Here is a 17523-nt window from a genome sequence, read left to right as displayed (position 1 = left end):
AGGTAAAGACAGGAGGGCCATGAGGAAAAAGAAGAAGTTAAATCTGATTGAAAGAAGCAAGCCCAGTGTGGGATGCTGCAGATGGAAAGCCAAAATAAAAGATGAAAAATGTAAGTTTATGCGGAAGTTTTATTAAAATAAACTTAAATTTTAGGGATTCATTAAAATTATATTTTATTAGTTTTGGGTTTAGTAATATTTAGTTTGATTTTTGATAAAAAAAAATAGGGATAGATATTTTAAGTTATTTTATTGTCAATTTTTATTATTTGTATTTGGTCTAAGGCCCTATTTTAACCTATTTAAAGGTTGTCAAAGTTTAACGAAATGCAATCCCAATAAATTGAAGAGTCAAATTATTTGTGTGGGTTACTTTTTTTAACAAAATACCAGTAAAAACAGATATTTATACTCATGATTGGATGATGTTAGATCTAACAATAATTTGAGGGTTAAATATGTTTTTAGTCCCTATACTTTAGGGTGATTTTGGTTTTAGTCTATTTTCAAACTAAGGTACAATTTAGTCCTTCAATTTTAGAAAACTCTGGTTTTAGTCTTTTTTATCAAATTTTTTTAACTTTATTTGTTGTTTCAAACGCGTTTCNNNGTTAACATTGAAGCAAAAATGTGTCAAACAGTCTAAACAATCCAAATGCTATAATGAAACGTGTTTGAAACAACAAATAAAATTAAAAAAAATTTGATAAAAAGGACTAAAACCAGAAATTTCTAAAATTGAAGGACTAAATTGTACCTTAGTTTAAAAATGGACTAAAACCAAAATCGCTCCAAAGTATAGGGACTAAAAACATATTTAACCCATAATTTGAAACTTTGACGGTACATTGTTTTTCTCTTCACATATGGATATCTCTGTTTTTATTTAAGTTCACATGAGATAAACTTGAGAGACTTTAAGTAAGCTTTATCCATTACCTCCAAATTTTAGACACCCTTTAGTTTTGTATAACCCAATAAATAGTAAGTAATAAAAAACACAATGTCAATTACTTCAATGATGAATAGTTTTATTTACCACATACTTTAGCTGGACAGATTATTTTTACAAATTATAATGCGAAACATGTTTACAATTCATATTATTCATGATACAAATGTTATACTAACGGCTGAAAGCTAGAGTCCCAAACATCTTCAAAACAAACGAGAATGAATAAGAAATTACAAAACAAGATGAATATAAAAGGGCCTATGCCAAAAAGTAAATAAAGATAAAAAAACAGAAAGGGAGTTTTCAATGCAAGAAATGGAGCTTAATGTACAGCTCTTCAGGCTTTCTTCTGTTTTTCTACTGGTGGTGGTGGGGGAAAGACAATACGGAACAGCCATGCGGCTAGTATTGATCCAACGAATGGGCAGATCCAGTATACATAGAAGTGGTCCCATTTGTCGTGCCATTTCTCAAAGTATGCCCAACCAAATGCCTGAAAATAACACCAATCAGAGTTCTTATGCATATTCTATGAATCGGAACACGAAGGATCTGGCATTAACATCATTTGTTACTAAAGAAAAAATGGTTACAAAACTTCGGGGTTTTACAAAATCAACTTTAAAGGATGCAAAAGCAAAAACATGCTACTAAAATTAGCTGCTTTCTTTTGTTTCAAAATTGTTAACGGTAAACACAACTGAATCATTCATCTCAATGTTTCATATATATGCGTGTGTGTGTGTGTTTAGTTACTAGTGTTTTATTTAATAAAGATACCGACAAACACCACCTTATCCAAGAGAGTGAAACAATACTGATGTTTGTTTGAACAAAGCATTCACTTAAAAAAGCAGCCTACCATGAAACTTGGTCTCTGAACATCGATAGGGGATTGATCACTTCTATTACAGAAAGGTCAAAAAGAAATCTAAGCAAACTTTGGCAGCTTAACTATTCCAGCTACATTTTCGACAGTGACCATATCGATTACAGTGAGTCAAATGATTGGAAGTTTTGGAGTTGCAAGCAATTAGATGCTTACTGAGCAACTAATCACAACCAAATGAAAATGAAGGGGATTAAGAATGCTGATTTCCAAGTGTCCCAGGAAGGAAAAAAAAAGAAAAGGTTGACACTTTATACTCAATATGGTAGCATTGACAGTAGATCAATTTATGATTATTTAGGTGCCGGAATGGCTCATATATTACAAACCCAGAGTACCATATCCATCTTTGTCAATGAAAGAGGACAAAGTGAATGAGAAATTGTCATAGGTACCAAACTCCAATGACTGAAAAAGTACATCATAGGCAAACTTGAACGGAGGAGTTCCCTTAGAGACAAAAGAACTGGTGTACTAAGGTCAGACAAAATGAAAAAATGGAACTAAAGTCACTAAACTATGAACTAATCATTACACAGTAACTCCAAATAAGTTCAAATCTCAAGAAACCATCTCGTGTTTTCACTGCAGGGAATTATTTAACTCCACCTTGCATTATAGCGTGTAATAAGTGGAAAATTAAGGGTGTAAAGTGAAGTATGTTTTAATAACTTGACTACTGCATCTCATCTAAACAAATAACTTATATCAATGTCAATGGATAACATAATAGCTAACACAAATCACTTTATTTATCATACAAAAGGGCTACTAATCGGATGGTAGAGTTGATATTAAATTCTGTTTTTTATTTTCAAGAGTTTCACTCTCGACCTTTTATTTAAGATCTAGATCTCTACTTGAAAACACACAGGAACATTTTATATAAGTTATCACCCATCGTTCAAGAATCAAAGCCAACTTCAGTAAAAAATGATAATTGCTAAGATGTCCAACAACAGTTAACATGAAAAATGCAGTACAAAGATATGAAAATCTGATGGGTATAAAAATATCAGTGGAAAAATCCCTATCAGATGCTATTAATATTTAAGTAAAGGAACAAAAAGAAAAGGAACTATAAACTATGCATACAATCTTCCAGCATGAGTGCACACACCATACTACATACTAGCAGTATACCATAACATAAGGTAAGATTTAAGTTCTACAATTCCCAATTTTTCTGAAAAATATAACTACGCAACATTCAAACTTGAGGTGCAATCAGAAAGTACTGAAAAGGGTATTAAAGAAATAAGAGAAATCTGGCATCCTTCAAGGCTTAGATGAGAGAGTATACTAAAACTTGTGCACACCATACTTATAATTAAGACAAGAAAATCAGTGATAATAAATGGCGGAGGCAATAAAGTAATCGTTGAAATTATATGATTTTAGGTGTAGGTAGGAAGAGAGAGACCATGAAAAACTCATAGATATTAATTGAGATATACTACATGTGTTGACTTGTTCATAAAATCTGGAGTAGTGATAAAACTTACTAAATTATAGGCTTGTTACAAACAAAGTAACACAACTAAAGATTAATGAAAGGAGGACTGGAAAACAGTAGCTGAGAAATTGTCTGAAACATGATGATTGGTAGCAAGATAGAGAAAGAGATGATCAAAATGAAGAAAAAGGCAGAAAGAAGGCAAACTCACATGAAGGTATTATACAATGGAAGGGAGCTAAAAGCACCAGAAGATGTAATAAGGTTGAAAGAAAGCAAGACAATTAATTTGAGGGGAAAAACAAACAATTAAAGTATAACTCTGAGTTTAAGGGAGTTTGGCCATGGAATAGTATCAGGATAGGTCAGAGAGGATTTACATGTATCACTTCAATAATAGCATATTACCATGTTCAGTTTAGGTATAAGGAAAACAAAGAGATGAAGAATAATTAAAAACAAATTTGTAATCCATTGAGGTACGTAGTAGTAATCACTTACAAAGGCAGGGTTCATAGCTGGTCCAGTGTAACTAGCACCAACAGTGATCAAAACCACAGTCGAGATTGCCAGCAACAAAGTCTTTGCGGTGCCACTGTGAGGACCCCTGATCATGATGAGGAGAACAAGAAATGTGATCACAAATGTCAGCACCCCTTCTGCTAGAGCTCCAGTATGCAAGCTAACCTTCAAAGAAGGCCCAGCAATGAAGTGCCTATATTTCTCTGGCATATACTCCATAACAGCCAGAACACCACCCACTGAACCCAGTACCTGTGTAACACCACCACCACAAACACTTACTAAATTACCTAAATTTAAAAATGCTCTCATAAATTTATTTTGGCACAACAAGAAGCATATCATAACACAGGTTTTAAGATTTGGGTCTACAACCACAATTGTGACCTTGTAGCCGCAATTATGATCGCATCAGTCATACTTGTTAGCAACAAGTTTTTAAGAAAAGTCTGCAACAGGGCCATTAAAGTTTTTGAGGCCAGTCCCTATTGTAACTTCATCCACCAGATTTGTCCATAATTTCCTACAATACTAAGGAACATGACAATAATAGAACCTCAGTATGGACTGTAACTGCAATTTAAAACCCGGTCTGATCTGCAGTATCTCACCAATATTTTATATTGATTACAAACGCCACATTAACTCCAGAAATGTGACAACTACTACAATTTCAAACCTTCAACATAACTAGCAAACCTTGACGTTGCAGCTCTCCAAAACCACAACACATGAACCATTATGGCAACATTTGCCAAATTAAAACTAGTACCTGTGTACTGTATATAAGTTTTGTTCCTTCTTAGAACCTCCGAGGATAAAAGCAGACAAAAATGACCATAATTTAAAAAGCAAATTACATTGACATTTTTTTCTCCAATTACACTTGCACTCTAGCTTTTTCAAAACCTAATATAAACAATTCCTTTCCTTTAAAAAAACTATTATATTGTCAGCATTTTTACAGTACACAGCACCATTTTAAGTTTTGCCAAATTAAAACTAGTACCTATGTGTAGTGTATATAAGTTTTGCTCCTTCATAGAACCTCCAAGGATAAAAGCAGACAAAAATGACCATAATTTAAAAAGCAAATTACATTGACATATTTTTCTCCAATTACACTTGCACTCCAGCTTTTTAAAAACCTAATATAAACAATTTCTTTGCTTTAAAAACACTATTATATTGTCAGCATTTTTACAGTACGCAGCACCATTTTAAGTTTTAAACACCCGTTACAAAAAGAGTATAATTTAAGAAAATTTCAGACAATGCGTATCGTGATTTACTCTAATTTAAAATCTTGAACGTGACTAACGAACCTGAGCAGGGAACCGGAGAGCCATTGAGAAAAGGGTGTCATCACCAACACCAGCGGCGTAGAGTGAAGCATTACCGGTGGGGTTGAAGCTGGCACCGCCCAAGGCATCGGCAATGAAGGTGAAGATGGTAACGAGGATAAAGATGAGCGAAGTGATGACAACAGCGTCAGCGTAATGAAAACCATTGTAGGACACATGATGAATTTCAAGCGCTTTTGTTATGACATCGGTGGCCAACCCCAACATGGAGGAAAAGAAGACCCACAAGAAAGTCAACACCAAATCTCCAGTGGCTGCTTTTATTGCACTAACCATCTTTTCTTCCCTTCTGGATCCCTGATCTTTTCACCTTTTGGATCGCACAACAGTGTTGCAACAAAGTTTCTTTTCTTCACTGTTTTGGGCTCTTCCCTTTTGACAAAACGAAAGCTATGATTGTGTTGCGGATCTAGATAATGTGAGCGATAAAAATGTCTCGATACGCTCAAATATTATGTTTATCAGCCCCATAAACTGAAAAACAACAACAACAAAATATAAAACAGAAAACAAGAGCCGTTGTAATTCATCTCGAGTTGTCAATGATTGAGAATATTACAAAATGTAATATATCCGTATTATTCTCTTATCTCATAATTATAATAATGTGAAATTATTTTATATATCTCTGATATAAACTATAATCAATATAATATATATACTTTGAAATATATTACAATATAAACTATTTGATCATTTTATTACTATTATTCAATTTTAATAAAACGTAAGATGAATAATTACAGTGATAAATTATAATTTAACGTTATAATTAATAAATTTACTTTTTTTACAAAATTATTAAATAAAAATTCAACATAAAGATATTTGTTTTTATTGGACAAAGTTATAACTATTGTTATAACATTGTTATAGATAAGATAAAGTTGTATTTTGTTGGGGGAGGTACAACACACACATAGAACTCCACACATGGTAAGACATTCTCCGCTTTGGGCCAAGCCCTCACGGGTTTGCTTTTGGTACCACTCCAAAAGGCCTCTTACCATTGGAGATATCTATGTGTATATAAACCCTTAACGAGTCCTTCTTTCACTCAATGTGGGACTTTGTTTGCACTCCAACATATTTTACATTGTTTATAAAATTTTATTTAGTGTTCACTTAACTAATTTACATCAGATCAATAGATATTAGATATGAAAAATATGTGACATTCTTGTAAATAATTTTTCTAAATTTACCTCTAATGGGAAGGGTCAGCAAATGGTTTCAAAAAACACTAGCGTCTCTTTCATTTTTCCTTTCTCATTCATAGTGTGAAAATAAAAACGAAAACAATGCTTTCGACGACAACATGATTTTTGATCATTATAAAGCTTTCATTAGTTGTTTGAAGCTTGCATCTTCGTCCTCTTTGGTGCGTGGTGCACTGAGAAAACTCCTTTCCCATTTAATTTTCGACATTAAAGATTGTTTTATCAACCTTCTCTATTTATTGATAACATATATTTGGTCACCGATTGGCATCATTATTTTTTGGTCCCGTTTGGTTTATTTTCTTTGTAGCACTGTTCATCGTTCGGTTCCATTTTTAATGGACCGCTAGGCTTTGATTTACTTTTTAGCTGTAGTGTCTTTTCCTTTTTAAATATCTTCTCTTGCTTGTTTTTTCAATCAATCAATCATTCAATGAAAAGATTTTCCTACTCTCTTAAGCTTTCTTTTTTCCCGCTGAGTTGTAATTCTATGATGGTATCAGAAGTTTTTTCCGCTACGCTCTAATTACTGTTTTCTTGTTCTTGTTCTTCCTACCTTCTTCTTCCCTAATGGCTGCAACTAATACTTCTTCCTTCACTCAAGATAATACACCTTCGTATCTTTACCTTCACCCAAATGAGAACCCTGCCCTATTCCTTGTCTCACCCGTTCTCAATGCCACAAATTATCACTCATGGAGTATATCCTTCATCACGACTCTTTCTGCAAAAGACAAGGTAGAGTTCGTCCTTGGATCAGCTATTCAACCCTCCAAGACTGATGCTTCCTTTCCTGCTTGGTTTTGTTGCAATAGTATGGTTGTTTCATGGCTTCTTCACTCGGTCTCTCCATCAATTCGAGAGAGCATTATATGGATGGATCTTGCTATCGATATTTGGAATGATCTGAAAAACCGCTTTGCCCAAGGTGATCTTGCAAGAATTTCCACCCTATAGATGGAAGCCACCACTCTATCCCAAGGTGAGCTCTCTGTCACTGAATTTTGCACAAAGCTCCGGGTTATTTGGGATGAGCTTGACTGTTTCAGTCCAGACCCTGTTTGTACATGCAAGCCAAAATGCTCCTGTACCGTCTCAACTATTCTTTCCAAACGTAAACATGAAGATCGTGCCATGCAACTTCTACGGGGTTTGAATGATCATTATACCAATATTCAATCTCATATTCTTCTTCTTGATCCTATTCCTCCCATTTCCAAAATTTTTTCCCTTGTTATTCAACAAGAACGTCAACTAATGACTGGCCATATCACTGCTTCTGTTACTTCTACTCTGTTTCTAATACTTCTCCCACAACTGCTACCACCTCTGTTGTCTGCACTTATTGCAATAGAGTTGGCCACCAAGAAAATACTTGTTTCAAAAAACATGGTTTCCCTAACCAAGAAAATAAGACTGCCAAAACCACTACTACCAGTTCTCGCAAGATTTGCACTTATTGCCACAAAAACGGTCATACCATAGATGTTTGTTTCAAGAAACATGGTTATCCACCAGGCCACAAGTTTTCCAACAAACCTGGTCAAGTTCACAATATCATTTCGTCAACTGATACTGATACTCAATTAAAAAGAAGATGTTTATATGAAAATTCCTCCTGGTCTTACCACAGCCAACAAAAATCAGGTTTGTAAACTCCAACTTTCGTTATATGGTCTCAAACAGGCTGGCCGTCAATGGTATGCTAAATTACATCATTTTTTACTCTTCAATAATTATAATTGTTCTATATCTGACAACTCTTTTTTTCTGAAACATGATGGCAACCACACTACGGTGTTACTTATCTATGTTGACGATATCCTCATAACTGGTAATGATAATGGAGAAATTCAACACATCACTAACCTCCTTCATTCTACTTTCCGCATCAAAAACCTTTGTGATCTGACTTATTTCCTTGGTCTGGAGGTCACCCGCAACTCTAAAGGCATACATCTTAGCCAACGAAAGTATGTCTTGGATCTCTTTGCTGAAACCGGACTGCTCGATAGCTCGCCTGTTCCTACTCCCATGGTTCCAAAACAATCTTCTATAAATACCGCTCGATCTCTAGATGATGGTGATACTGCTTCCTATCGGCGTCTCATTGGAAAACTCATATACTTGACCACTTCTCGTCCAGACATTATGTTTGTTGTCAACTACCTCAATCAGTTCATGTTTGCACCGACGACTGCTCATCAACAAGCTACTCATCGAATCCTACGATACCTCAAAGGTACTCCTGGTGTTGGTATCCATCTTCCAAGCAACTCTACTATTCAACTCAAGGCCTTTTGTGACTCCGATTGGGCTACATGCCCTGATACTCGCCGTTCGATAATTGGGTTCACCGTCTACCTCGGCAACGCTCTCATCTCATGGCGCTCCAAGAAACAACCGATTGTCTCCCGTAGTTCTTCTGAGGCTGAATATCGTTCGCAAGCCAGCACAGTGTGTGAACTACAATGGCTCACATATCTGCTTCATGATCTCCACGTTACCTACACGTCTCCCGCTCTCATATACTGTGACAACCAATCTGCCATACAAATTGCCTCTAATCAATTTTTCCATGAACGTACAAAGCACATTGACATTGAATGCCACATTGTTCATGAAAAGGTTGTTGCTGGTCTAATTAAACTTCTTCCCATCTCCACCACAATGCAAATAGCTGACATTTTAACTAAACCGTTACCTCCTCCTACCTTTCAACTGCTTCGTTCTAAGCTTGGTCTTCAAAATATTTACGCCCAGCTTGAGGGGGGCTGATAACATATATTTGGTCACAGATTGGCATCATTATTTTTTGGTCCCGTTCGGTTTATTTTCTTTGTAGCATTGTTCATCGTTCGGTTCCATTTTTAATGGACCGCTAGGCTTTAATTTACTTTTTAGCTGTACTGTCTTTTCCTTTTTAAATATCTTCCCATGCTTGTTTTTTCAATCAATCAATCATTCAATGAAAAGATTTTCCTTCTCTCTTAAGCTTTCTTTTTTCCCGCTGAGTTGTAACTCTATGATTTATATGGCCTATGTGTGATGTGTTTAAAATGTTATCACGATGTACTACATACTATTTTATTAAATGTTATAAATTTTCTTCTCTAAAAAATTGATAAAATTAATAAATAAGTTATCATCAATAACTATATTAAACTATATATTATATATTTTATTTAATAACATAATAATAATATAATATAAAACTATTGATTTAAATATAATAGTTACAAACATATTAGATTGTCTAATAAAATATATAATTTTATATGCATGCATAAATGATATTATTTCTAAGAGTTAATCAAAATCTGTAAGAGGATCAAACTCATTTTAATCCTGAGTCTAACCCACTCAAGATAAGGCTTTGAGTGGGGGCTGGAGTTTTTGTTTTGACCCCACTTGAGGAAACCTCCTAAAAAAAGACTTTTTCAAAGATGGACTAGTGAGAGTTCATGGATCATGAATCAAGTTAACAACTTTACCTACAAAAAGATATAAAAATTCTTTTTTATGTCAGTGGTTCTTATGTAAAAAAAAATATGAATAGAAACTTAATAAATATTATACCTAAATACAATATAATTCAACACAAAAATTTGCTTTCAAGAGAAAATTAAGAATTAAATAAAGCAAGTCTACAAGAATAAAAAGGATTTAGAATTTATTAATTACAGAGAAAAAAAATAAGAATTATTTTACCTAAGAAAAGAAAAAACTAGAAAAGGTAACAGAGACTTATACAAAAATAGAAGAGTTTCATTTAAAGATAAAAAAGAAAAGTATTCATGTTCATAAAAAATAAAATTGTCACTTGCTTTCAAAGAGTTCAATATAATATCTAAAATAAGTAATTACTCATATAAGTGTTTCCATAACTCAATTTCTCATAAATTCCAAACTGATATATAATAGGTAAAAGTGGCTATTTATAACCAAGTCATGTGAAAATTTATACCCAAGTGTCATTCTAGTTGTCAATTTTTAATGATTGAGTTCAAGAAGAGTAGATGAGTTAAACTATTACTAATTTTTTAAATAAGATGCTAAATGATTATTATATTGATTGGTAAGAATGTAATAAATCACTTAAAGTATAATGTGCAAGGATAAAGGGAGAGAAAGAGATACAAAGGGAAAAAGATATATTATATTTATATCAGATCACTATTTCACAAGAACTTCATTAATTATTCAGCAACACCAGTCAAGCATCATATGATGGATTCTCAAGTTGTAAACTTACTCAATAAAACAATGAAGGAAAACCATACAAGAATCTAAGTTTTGAATCTTACAAGTTTTAATTCCACGCGTTCTAACATAGCATCACAAGATAAAACCTAAAAACCTTATTCAAGCCACTGTACAAACACAAAAATCAAGAACAATATAACTTAAACAAAGATAGTAGTAAGATATGCCAAGTGCGAAATCATGTTTTCTTCTTCAAGCAACATTTTTATCACAATTTTTTTTTAAAGAAAGCTCAAAGATAATTTTATTTACTCATCATATCTCTCTCAAATGTAGAACTGATTTTCAAAAGATACTAATTGATTTTCCACACTTTTGGTGTGTGTTTGTGTGTATAATCAATATGAGTGTTGAAATTACGAAGAATGGGTCAATTAAAGGTCTCCAGATCCTATGATTAGTGTTAGTTCATCTAATGTTAATATTCAGTGGATGGTCTCAGTAGAGCATTGTTAAAACTTCGACAAGTGTACCGAATCGTATCAAGTAATAATAAGTGGTAAGACCAAGTATCGTTTTCCTAGAGACTCATAGGCCTACACTTTCATATGATTTCTTGATTAACTAAGACTTAAATAACAAAAATTAGGGTTTATAAGGCAAAAATGAAAATCAAACATGCATGCAAAGGTTGATTAATTACAGTTGAATAATATGGATGAATTGTGTTGTTGGGGTTTCCGACTTATCCTAATCCACTCTCATATATTTACGAATTCTACTTTTTCATTAATGTCAATGTCACTTTCTAATTTGCCCTAATCCCAATGTATTGATGAAGAGAGCCTACTCTTAATTACTAGTTTACAATGTTTTGTCTCCCTAGCAATTGTTCATGCATTACATTCGCACAGAAGCTTAAAGGCAATCGGTCCTCCTATCCCTATGTCTAGGTAATATTGCTCCCAAGAGAATTCCCCCATGTCTAGATTTACCCATATGTGTTCATAAAGATAGAATCAAAGATCATGCTATTGAATGAGTTAAGCAAAGCATGCATAGAGAATAGAGGAAAAACTCTAACAATTAATGAAATAAAACATATGAATAAAGCATCAATTCAATCTATGAGAGTATCAAAAGATTACATCGTTTCCCCAACAACAATGGAGGTTTAGTTCACAATAGTCATGGTAAAACTAGATGAAAAAAATGAAAAGAATGAAAAGATAAACCTTAGAACTTGTAGATTGGAGCTTTCACATCCAAAATCCGCCTCCAAGGGGTGAAGAGGGTGTTTCTACGTCTCCTTCTGCGAAAAGATCATCTCTCTAGGTTGTGCAAATCTATTTAAAATTTATTAAAATCAGCAAAAACTGGCCTAGGCCCAAAAGAATGGCGCTCAGCGCTGGGGTACCGCTCAACGGTAAGTGCGACAATCTAGAAGGACGCTCAATGTTGACGCCCACGTGTTTGGCAGTGAATTCACTAAAGAGGCCACCGCTCAGCGGTGGTGTAGCGCTCAGTGTTGGGCACGATACTTAATTCCTCCTCTCAGCGTTGGCGCTTGAGCGTTTGACAGAGATCTCCATAGCGAGGTTGGCGCTCAGCGGTGTTCTAGCACTCAGCGGTGCTCTAGCGCTCAACGGTCTTCTAGCGCTCAGTGGTGTTCTAGCGCTCAGCGGTGGCTGCGATTCTTCCTTTGTGCACTTTTCCATCTTTTCTTGAGTCCAACTCCTTCCTACTTCAACTTCCTTCATTCAATTCATGTTAAATCATGCCAAAACAAGGAAAACCAAGCATAAAACCAAGAAAACCACCTTTGACTCTCTTATTTTCTAACTTAAGCAAAATGCATGATTTCAAACTAGTTTCTAAGTCATAAAGGGTGTGTTTAGTATCAAATTTAAGTATAAAAATAACGGTTTTTGAACCGTTATCAACCATCTAGTATTTCAAACTCTATTGAGCCATCAATTATCTATTAGACCTATTTAATGGTTATTATGTTCTATAATGAGATGCATTTTTCATGTGTCTTCCTCATTAGTCTATAGGTACATTTCACATGTGTTAATTATAATATTATTTGCACTATAGATAAGACCTTGTACCATGAGTAAAAGTTAATTAAGAGTTGTAATGTTTGAGTTGTATTAGTACTGGTACGAGTTTGCTAAGAGAGAAATTGGTATCTTATAATCTTTGTGATTCTAGTGAATTCTCATGTGGATGTATATTGAAGTTTATTAACACTTAATTGAGCCATATTAATTATTTGTGTGTTATTATTTCTTATTCTTCATCATTGTTTACCCTATATTGTCTAGTACTGTGGATTGTCTTGGTTATCATTTTTTGTTTTTATGGTAAATGTTTTGAGTTAATAATGAGTTATTTCCTAACAAACTATTATAGTGAACATGAAATTCAATCATCATGAATTTCATAAATTATAAGGTTTAAAAATTTTGGTTTGATCAAGACCTCTTCAAAGATCTAGAAGGTGAATTTAAGCTTGACGCATCAATGGCTGAAAAGGACAAGAAAACATTGTTAGAGAAGACTCGGAATGTTGTTGTTGGTGTTGAGATAAGTCTCGAAGGAGAAGACTACTATAGGACTTTGGACTAAGCTTGATTTGCACATGACGAAGTCGTTAGTTAACCGTTTGTATATGAATCAAGTGTTCTACTTATATAAGATGAGTAGTGAAATGTAATTAGAGAACAAGTGGATGAATTCAACAACTTGATCCTTGATCTAAAGAACATTGATCTGCAAGTTGTCTATAAGGATCTAACATTGTTGTTGTTGAGTTCATTGCATAAGACATATGATCACTTCAAGGAAACTTTGTTGTGTGGAAGAAAAACTCTCTCCCTTAAGGAGATTCAGGCTACTTTGAGCTTGAAGGAGCTAAATGAGAAGTTCTAAGTTAAGGCATTTGGTGCTACAAATGGCCTTGTAACAAGGGGTGAACCATCTATAAGTGATAACATTGGAGGTTAAAGTTGAGGTTAAATAATGGTGAAAATACATTGTTTATTGGATGTTACCATTGTTAGAAGAAATGACACACTAGAAGGTTATGTCTAGAGAGGTAAAAGAAGACTACAAACCACGATAGATCATCACACTATAGCAAAAGGATCGATTGATTGTTTGTGTATGGTAAAACAACTTTAGTGAAAAACGTTTATGAATCATTATAGGTCCTTATGGTATCCAGTAATGTTGATGGTTTTCAATAGATAATGAACTCAAGATATTCATCTCACATGATATCAAATCATTTGAGGTTCTAAGAGTTTACAAAACTAGAAGGTGGTTCAATTTTCTTTGTGAAAAGTATTGTAAGGTGACTAAAGATTAAACAAATTGAGAGAGTTCATAAGGAGAAGCGTATTTAATGAGAAACGTATTTAATTTATTAAAATGTATAATAATTGGCTATTTTAAAAAACGTTGTAAAGTTTTCAAAATTAAATTAGAAGAAATGGTTATCAGCTAATATAATTGATTATATGTATTAGTAGCAGTTTGCAAAATGCATTTTAAAACTTTTATAAAAGGAGCACCAATCTTTACCATTGTAAGAATTTTTGTATAGAATTTTGCTAAGTTGTTCACACATTTTTCTTAATGGCTTTTAAAGTTTACAAGATTCAAAAGTTTGTGTTGAATCATAAGCTTATGTGATTTCTTTTGTTGTAGTAAAATCTTTTATTTTATTTTTTTTACTAAAGTGTGTTTCATATTTGATATTTGTGTTATTGATTTGATAGAAGTATTCTAGTAGCATTTTTTATTTATTGTTGTGTTGTGCTTCTAGTCTCTTGTTTGTAATAAAGTTGATAAGATTAGAGATCTTCTTGTTAAGTGAAAGGGATAAGGTCAAGATCCTCTTGAAGGGAGTTATGGGTGGATAGGACAAAGATCCTCTTTGATATTTAGGATAAGGTTAAGGCTGAAGTCCTCTAGAGTGTTGTTATTATTATTTATAAAACCCCATTTTAGAATATCAGGTGTAATTGATTAAGTTAAGAAAAAATGACTTTTTTGATACCATCACAAAATAGTGAAAAAATAAGAACTTTATTTTATTATTGTGAAAATAATTAAAATCATACGAAAAAGAATAATTAATTCAATTATAGCCTATAATGTTAAAAAAAATCTAAACATAAACTCTTTTACTTTCTCAAAACATTTTCTCGTACTATTTTCTCACACATATCCTCACTCTACACAGCACCAACATCATCTGCTCCTGTATAAAAATGATCATCGCAGGTGAAAATCATAATCACAAAATGTAAGAGTGAGCTAATAAAACATTACAAGATAATACACAATAACTGCATCCATCCACATTATTCAAATATTTATCCTCAATCCATATAGTCAACCACATTCACATCACACAAAAACACATTACAACAAACACTTGTGGTCTTTTCCCCATACCCTACCATACCACTTATTCATTAAAACCGATAAGTTCGAGCCATCCTCTTCCTACTGTGCACGACCAAAGAGGATCTCTTTCTTATATCGTACGGTCAAAAGAGTCATATATGAATTTACTAAGTATGGCGAGACGATCCCACAACAACCTATCTTATCCTCACACTGCTCAGCATACAACCAAAAACAATTAATACATTTATGTTCCAGCACCATAACAACCAACCACACGGCTCAGCAAGAAAATAGAACAACACGACCAACAAAACCTATGACTCAACAATCATCACAAACAACTCAACCATACATACACGTAGCTCAACAATCATAACAAACAACAATTTAACTCAATTCATCATGTACACATACTAGGAACAAGGCAAGAAAGGAAAACAAGAAAACAAAAATCCAAAACTCAAGAAATAAAGGAATCAACCTTACCTAGGTTTCCTGCTATGACTTTTTCCTAGAATAAACAATATCCTTCAACAACACTCCTAAACTCCCACAAACCTTCACTCGATCAAACTTTCACTCTCACCCTCAAAGTTTTTGTCTCTTTTCCTAATGGCCAAAGTTTCTATCTTAACATAATATAAATAGGAGGTGTTTAATATAGTAACAATTATGCATGAGATTAATTTTCCTTGTGTTGAATATGCTACTTTATTTATAATAGAAGAAATATGGGATAAGTCCACACAATAATAAGGAGTAATAACAAACAAACTAAAAATAAAAATAAGATATCTATCTAAGACATCTAATAATAATAATCTATGTAATAGAAGACATACCTAACACAATTGGTTTATTTTCTAAATACTTATTAAAGCCAATTATTTTCATAATATAATAAAATTAATTCTGAGAAGTCCCTAGATAAAATGTTCTATCTTAATATTTTTATTCTAATGGATTATGATAAATCCCTAAATAATATATTTTATTTTATTATTATATAACAATAATATCTAATTATATCTAATAATATCTCAAGATATCTTTTTATTTGTAAATATATTTAGTATATAACAATATCTAACAATATCTAATTATGATTTTTCTAATTGAATAATTTTTCACCAATTCTTATTTTTTAGAAAATATAGCAAAAATCAAACTCATGACCATCAATTCATAGCAAGGAGCTCCAACCAACTGTTCTAGCTTTCACTTCTATATTAATTATTTTATCTTATTTTAAATAATGATTCTCATGACTACCACATTTTCTAGATATCTAATTTTCCTGGGTCTTACATTGTTTGCATAGTACAAACTCTTTATTTGAAAGTGGAACCAATTTTTCTAAGAGTGAAAAACTGAGACTAAATGTAGGATTAATGTCAATCTAACCTAGTATAAAATCCCATTGTGTTTTTCTTGCTCTTTCTTTATCTTCTTTAATCGTATTGCTATCTATCTTTATCAATCTTGATTATCAAACTTAATTGCATTTTGTTTTACAAATTGAAAGTATTTTAAAAAAGGAAATTAAAGAAAGGGAATCTTTTGTGAAAAGAGTTTTAAAACCAATTCAACAACACCCCCCCCCCTCCTCCTCTTGATTTAAACACAATCTACCTCCTTTTCTAACACTTTGATTGATATTGTAGTGTCTAGCTCAACATCTACTGATGAGTAGACTACTTTACCCACAATTGAGATATGATATAAAAGGTTAGGTCATGTAAGAAAAAAAATTAATGGAGTTCAAGAAACAAGGCTTATTTGATAATGATAAAATTGAGCAATTAAGATTTCGTAAACATAATGTACAAGGAAGAGCTTATAGAATTTGTTTTAACATAGGACAAAGGGAACTTTTGATTGTATGCATGTTAAGCTATGGAGATTGTCTACAACTTCGTGACACTCTAGTTCTAAGTACTTCTTGTCATAGTAGATGATTACTAGAGGAAAATATGGATTTATCCTCAAAATACCAAGAATGAAGCCCCTACGAATTTCAAGAGTTGGAAGCGTCTAATAGAGAACTAAACCAATAAGATAGTCAAACAATTTAGAATTTACAAAGATTTTAAATTGTTTTCAGAATTGTTTCACACCTTCTGTAAGGAGAATGTCATTGCAAGGCATTAGACAAGAACAAATACTCCATAAAAGAATGGCCTAGCAGAGAGATTCAATTGGAGTATTATTAAAAAAAGAGTAAAATGCATGTTGTGAAATGTTGGAATTCCAAACGTGTTTTAGGTTGAAGTTGCTTTTACTACTGCCTACTTAATCAACAAATGTCCCTTGACAGCTTTGTTGATAATGACTCCTAAGGAAATATACTCAAAACAATGCTTTGACTATTGCTTAAGAATCTTTGACTTTGTTGCCTATGCTCACATGAAGTAAGGAAATTGGATGCACGAGCTATGAAGTGTATATTTCAAGGTTATCTAGAAGTTGTGAAGGGATATCGTCTA

At 33.0% G+C, this 17523-nt stretch overlaps 1 protein-coding gene across 1 annotated transcript; it reads right to left on the bottom strand.

The window, feature by feature from the left end:
* Window positions 1-1076: 1076 nt before the first annotated feature.
* On the bottom strand, window positions 1077-5692 carry LOC106766260 (aquaporin SIP1-1). The gene is made up of 3 exons (XM_014651005.2): window positions 5148-5692; window positions 3802-4074; window positions 1077-1448 (listed from the first exon to the last, which is right to left on the bottom strand). Exons 1-3 carry the CDS (start codon window positions 5460-5462, stop codon window positions 1293-1295), a joined length of 744 nt encoding a protein of 247 aa, XP_014506491.1. The 5' UTR covers window positions 5463-5692; the 3' UTR covers window positions 1077-1292.
* Between the last annotated feature and the right edge of the window lie 11831 nt (window positions 5693-17523).

Source organism: Vigna radiata, chromosome 1 (genome assembly GCF_000741045.1).
Source record: "Vigna radiata var. radiata cultivar VC1973A chromosome 1, Vradiata_ver6, whole genome shotgun sequence".
NCBI classification, from domain to species: Eukaryota; Viridiplantae; Streptophyta; class Magnoliopsida; order Fabales; family Fabaceae; genus Vigna; species Vigna radiata.
Note: the sequence above shows the minus strand (reverse complement) of the source record. Positions and strands in the feature narration are given on the sequence as shown.

Bases quoted from the DNA above. Each gene is read 5' to 3' on its own strand.
- LOC106766260 (XM_014651005.2), bottom strand. From the start codon at position 5,462: ATGGTTAGTGCAATAAAAGCAGCCACTGGAGATTTGGTGTTGACTTTC. The intron at 4,075-5,147 runs GTTCGTTAGTCA...GGTGTTACACAG, and splicing joins CTCTCCGGTTCCCTGCTCAG to GTACTGGGTTCAGTGGGTGG. The intron at 1,449-3,801 runs GTAAGTGATTAC...TGTTATTTTCAG, and splicing joins CAGCTATGAACCCTGCCTTT to GCATTTGGTTGGGCATACTT.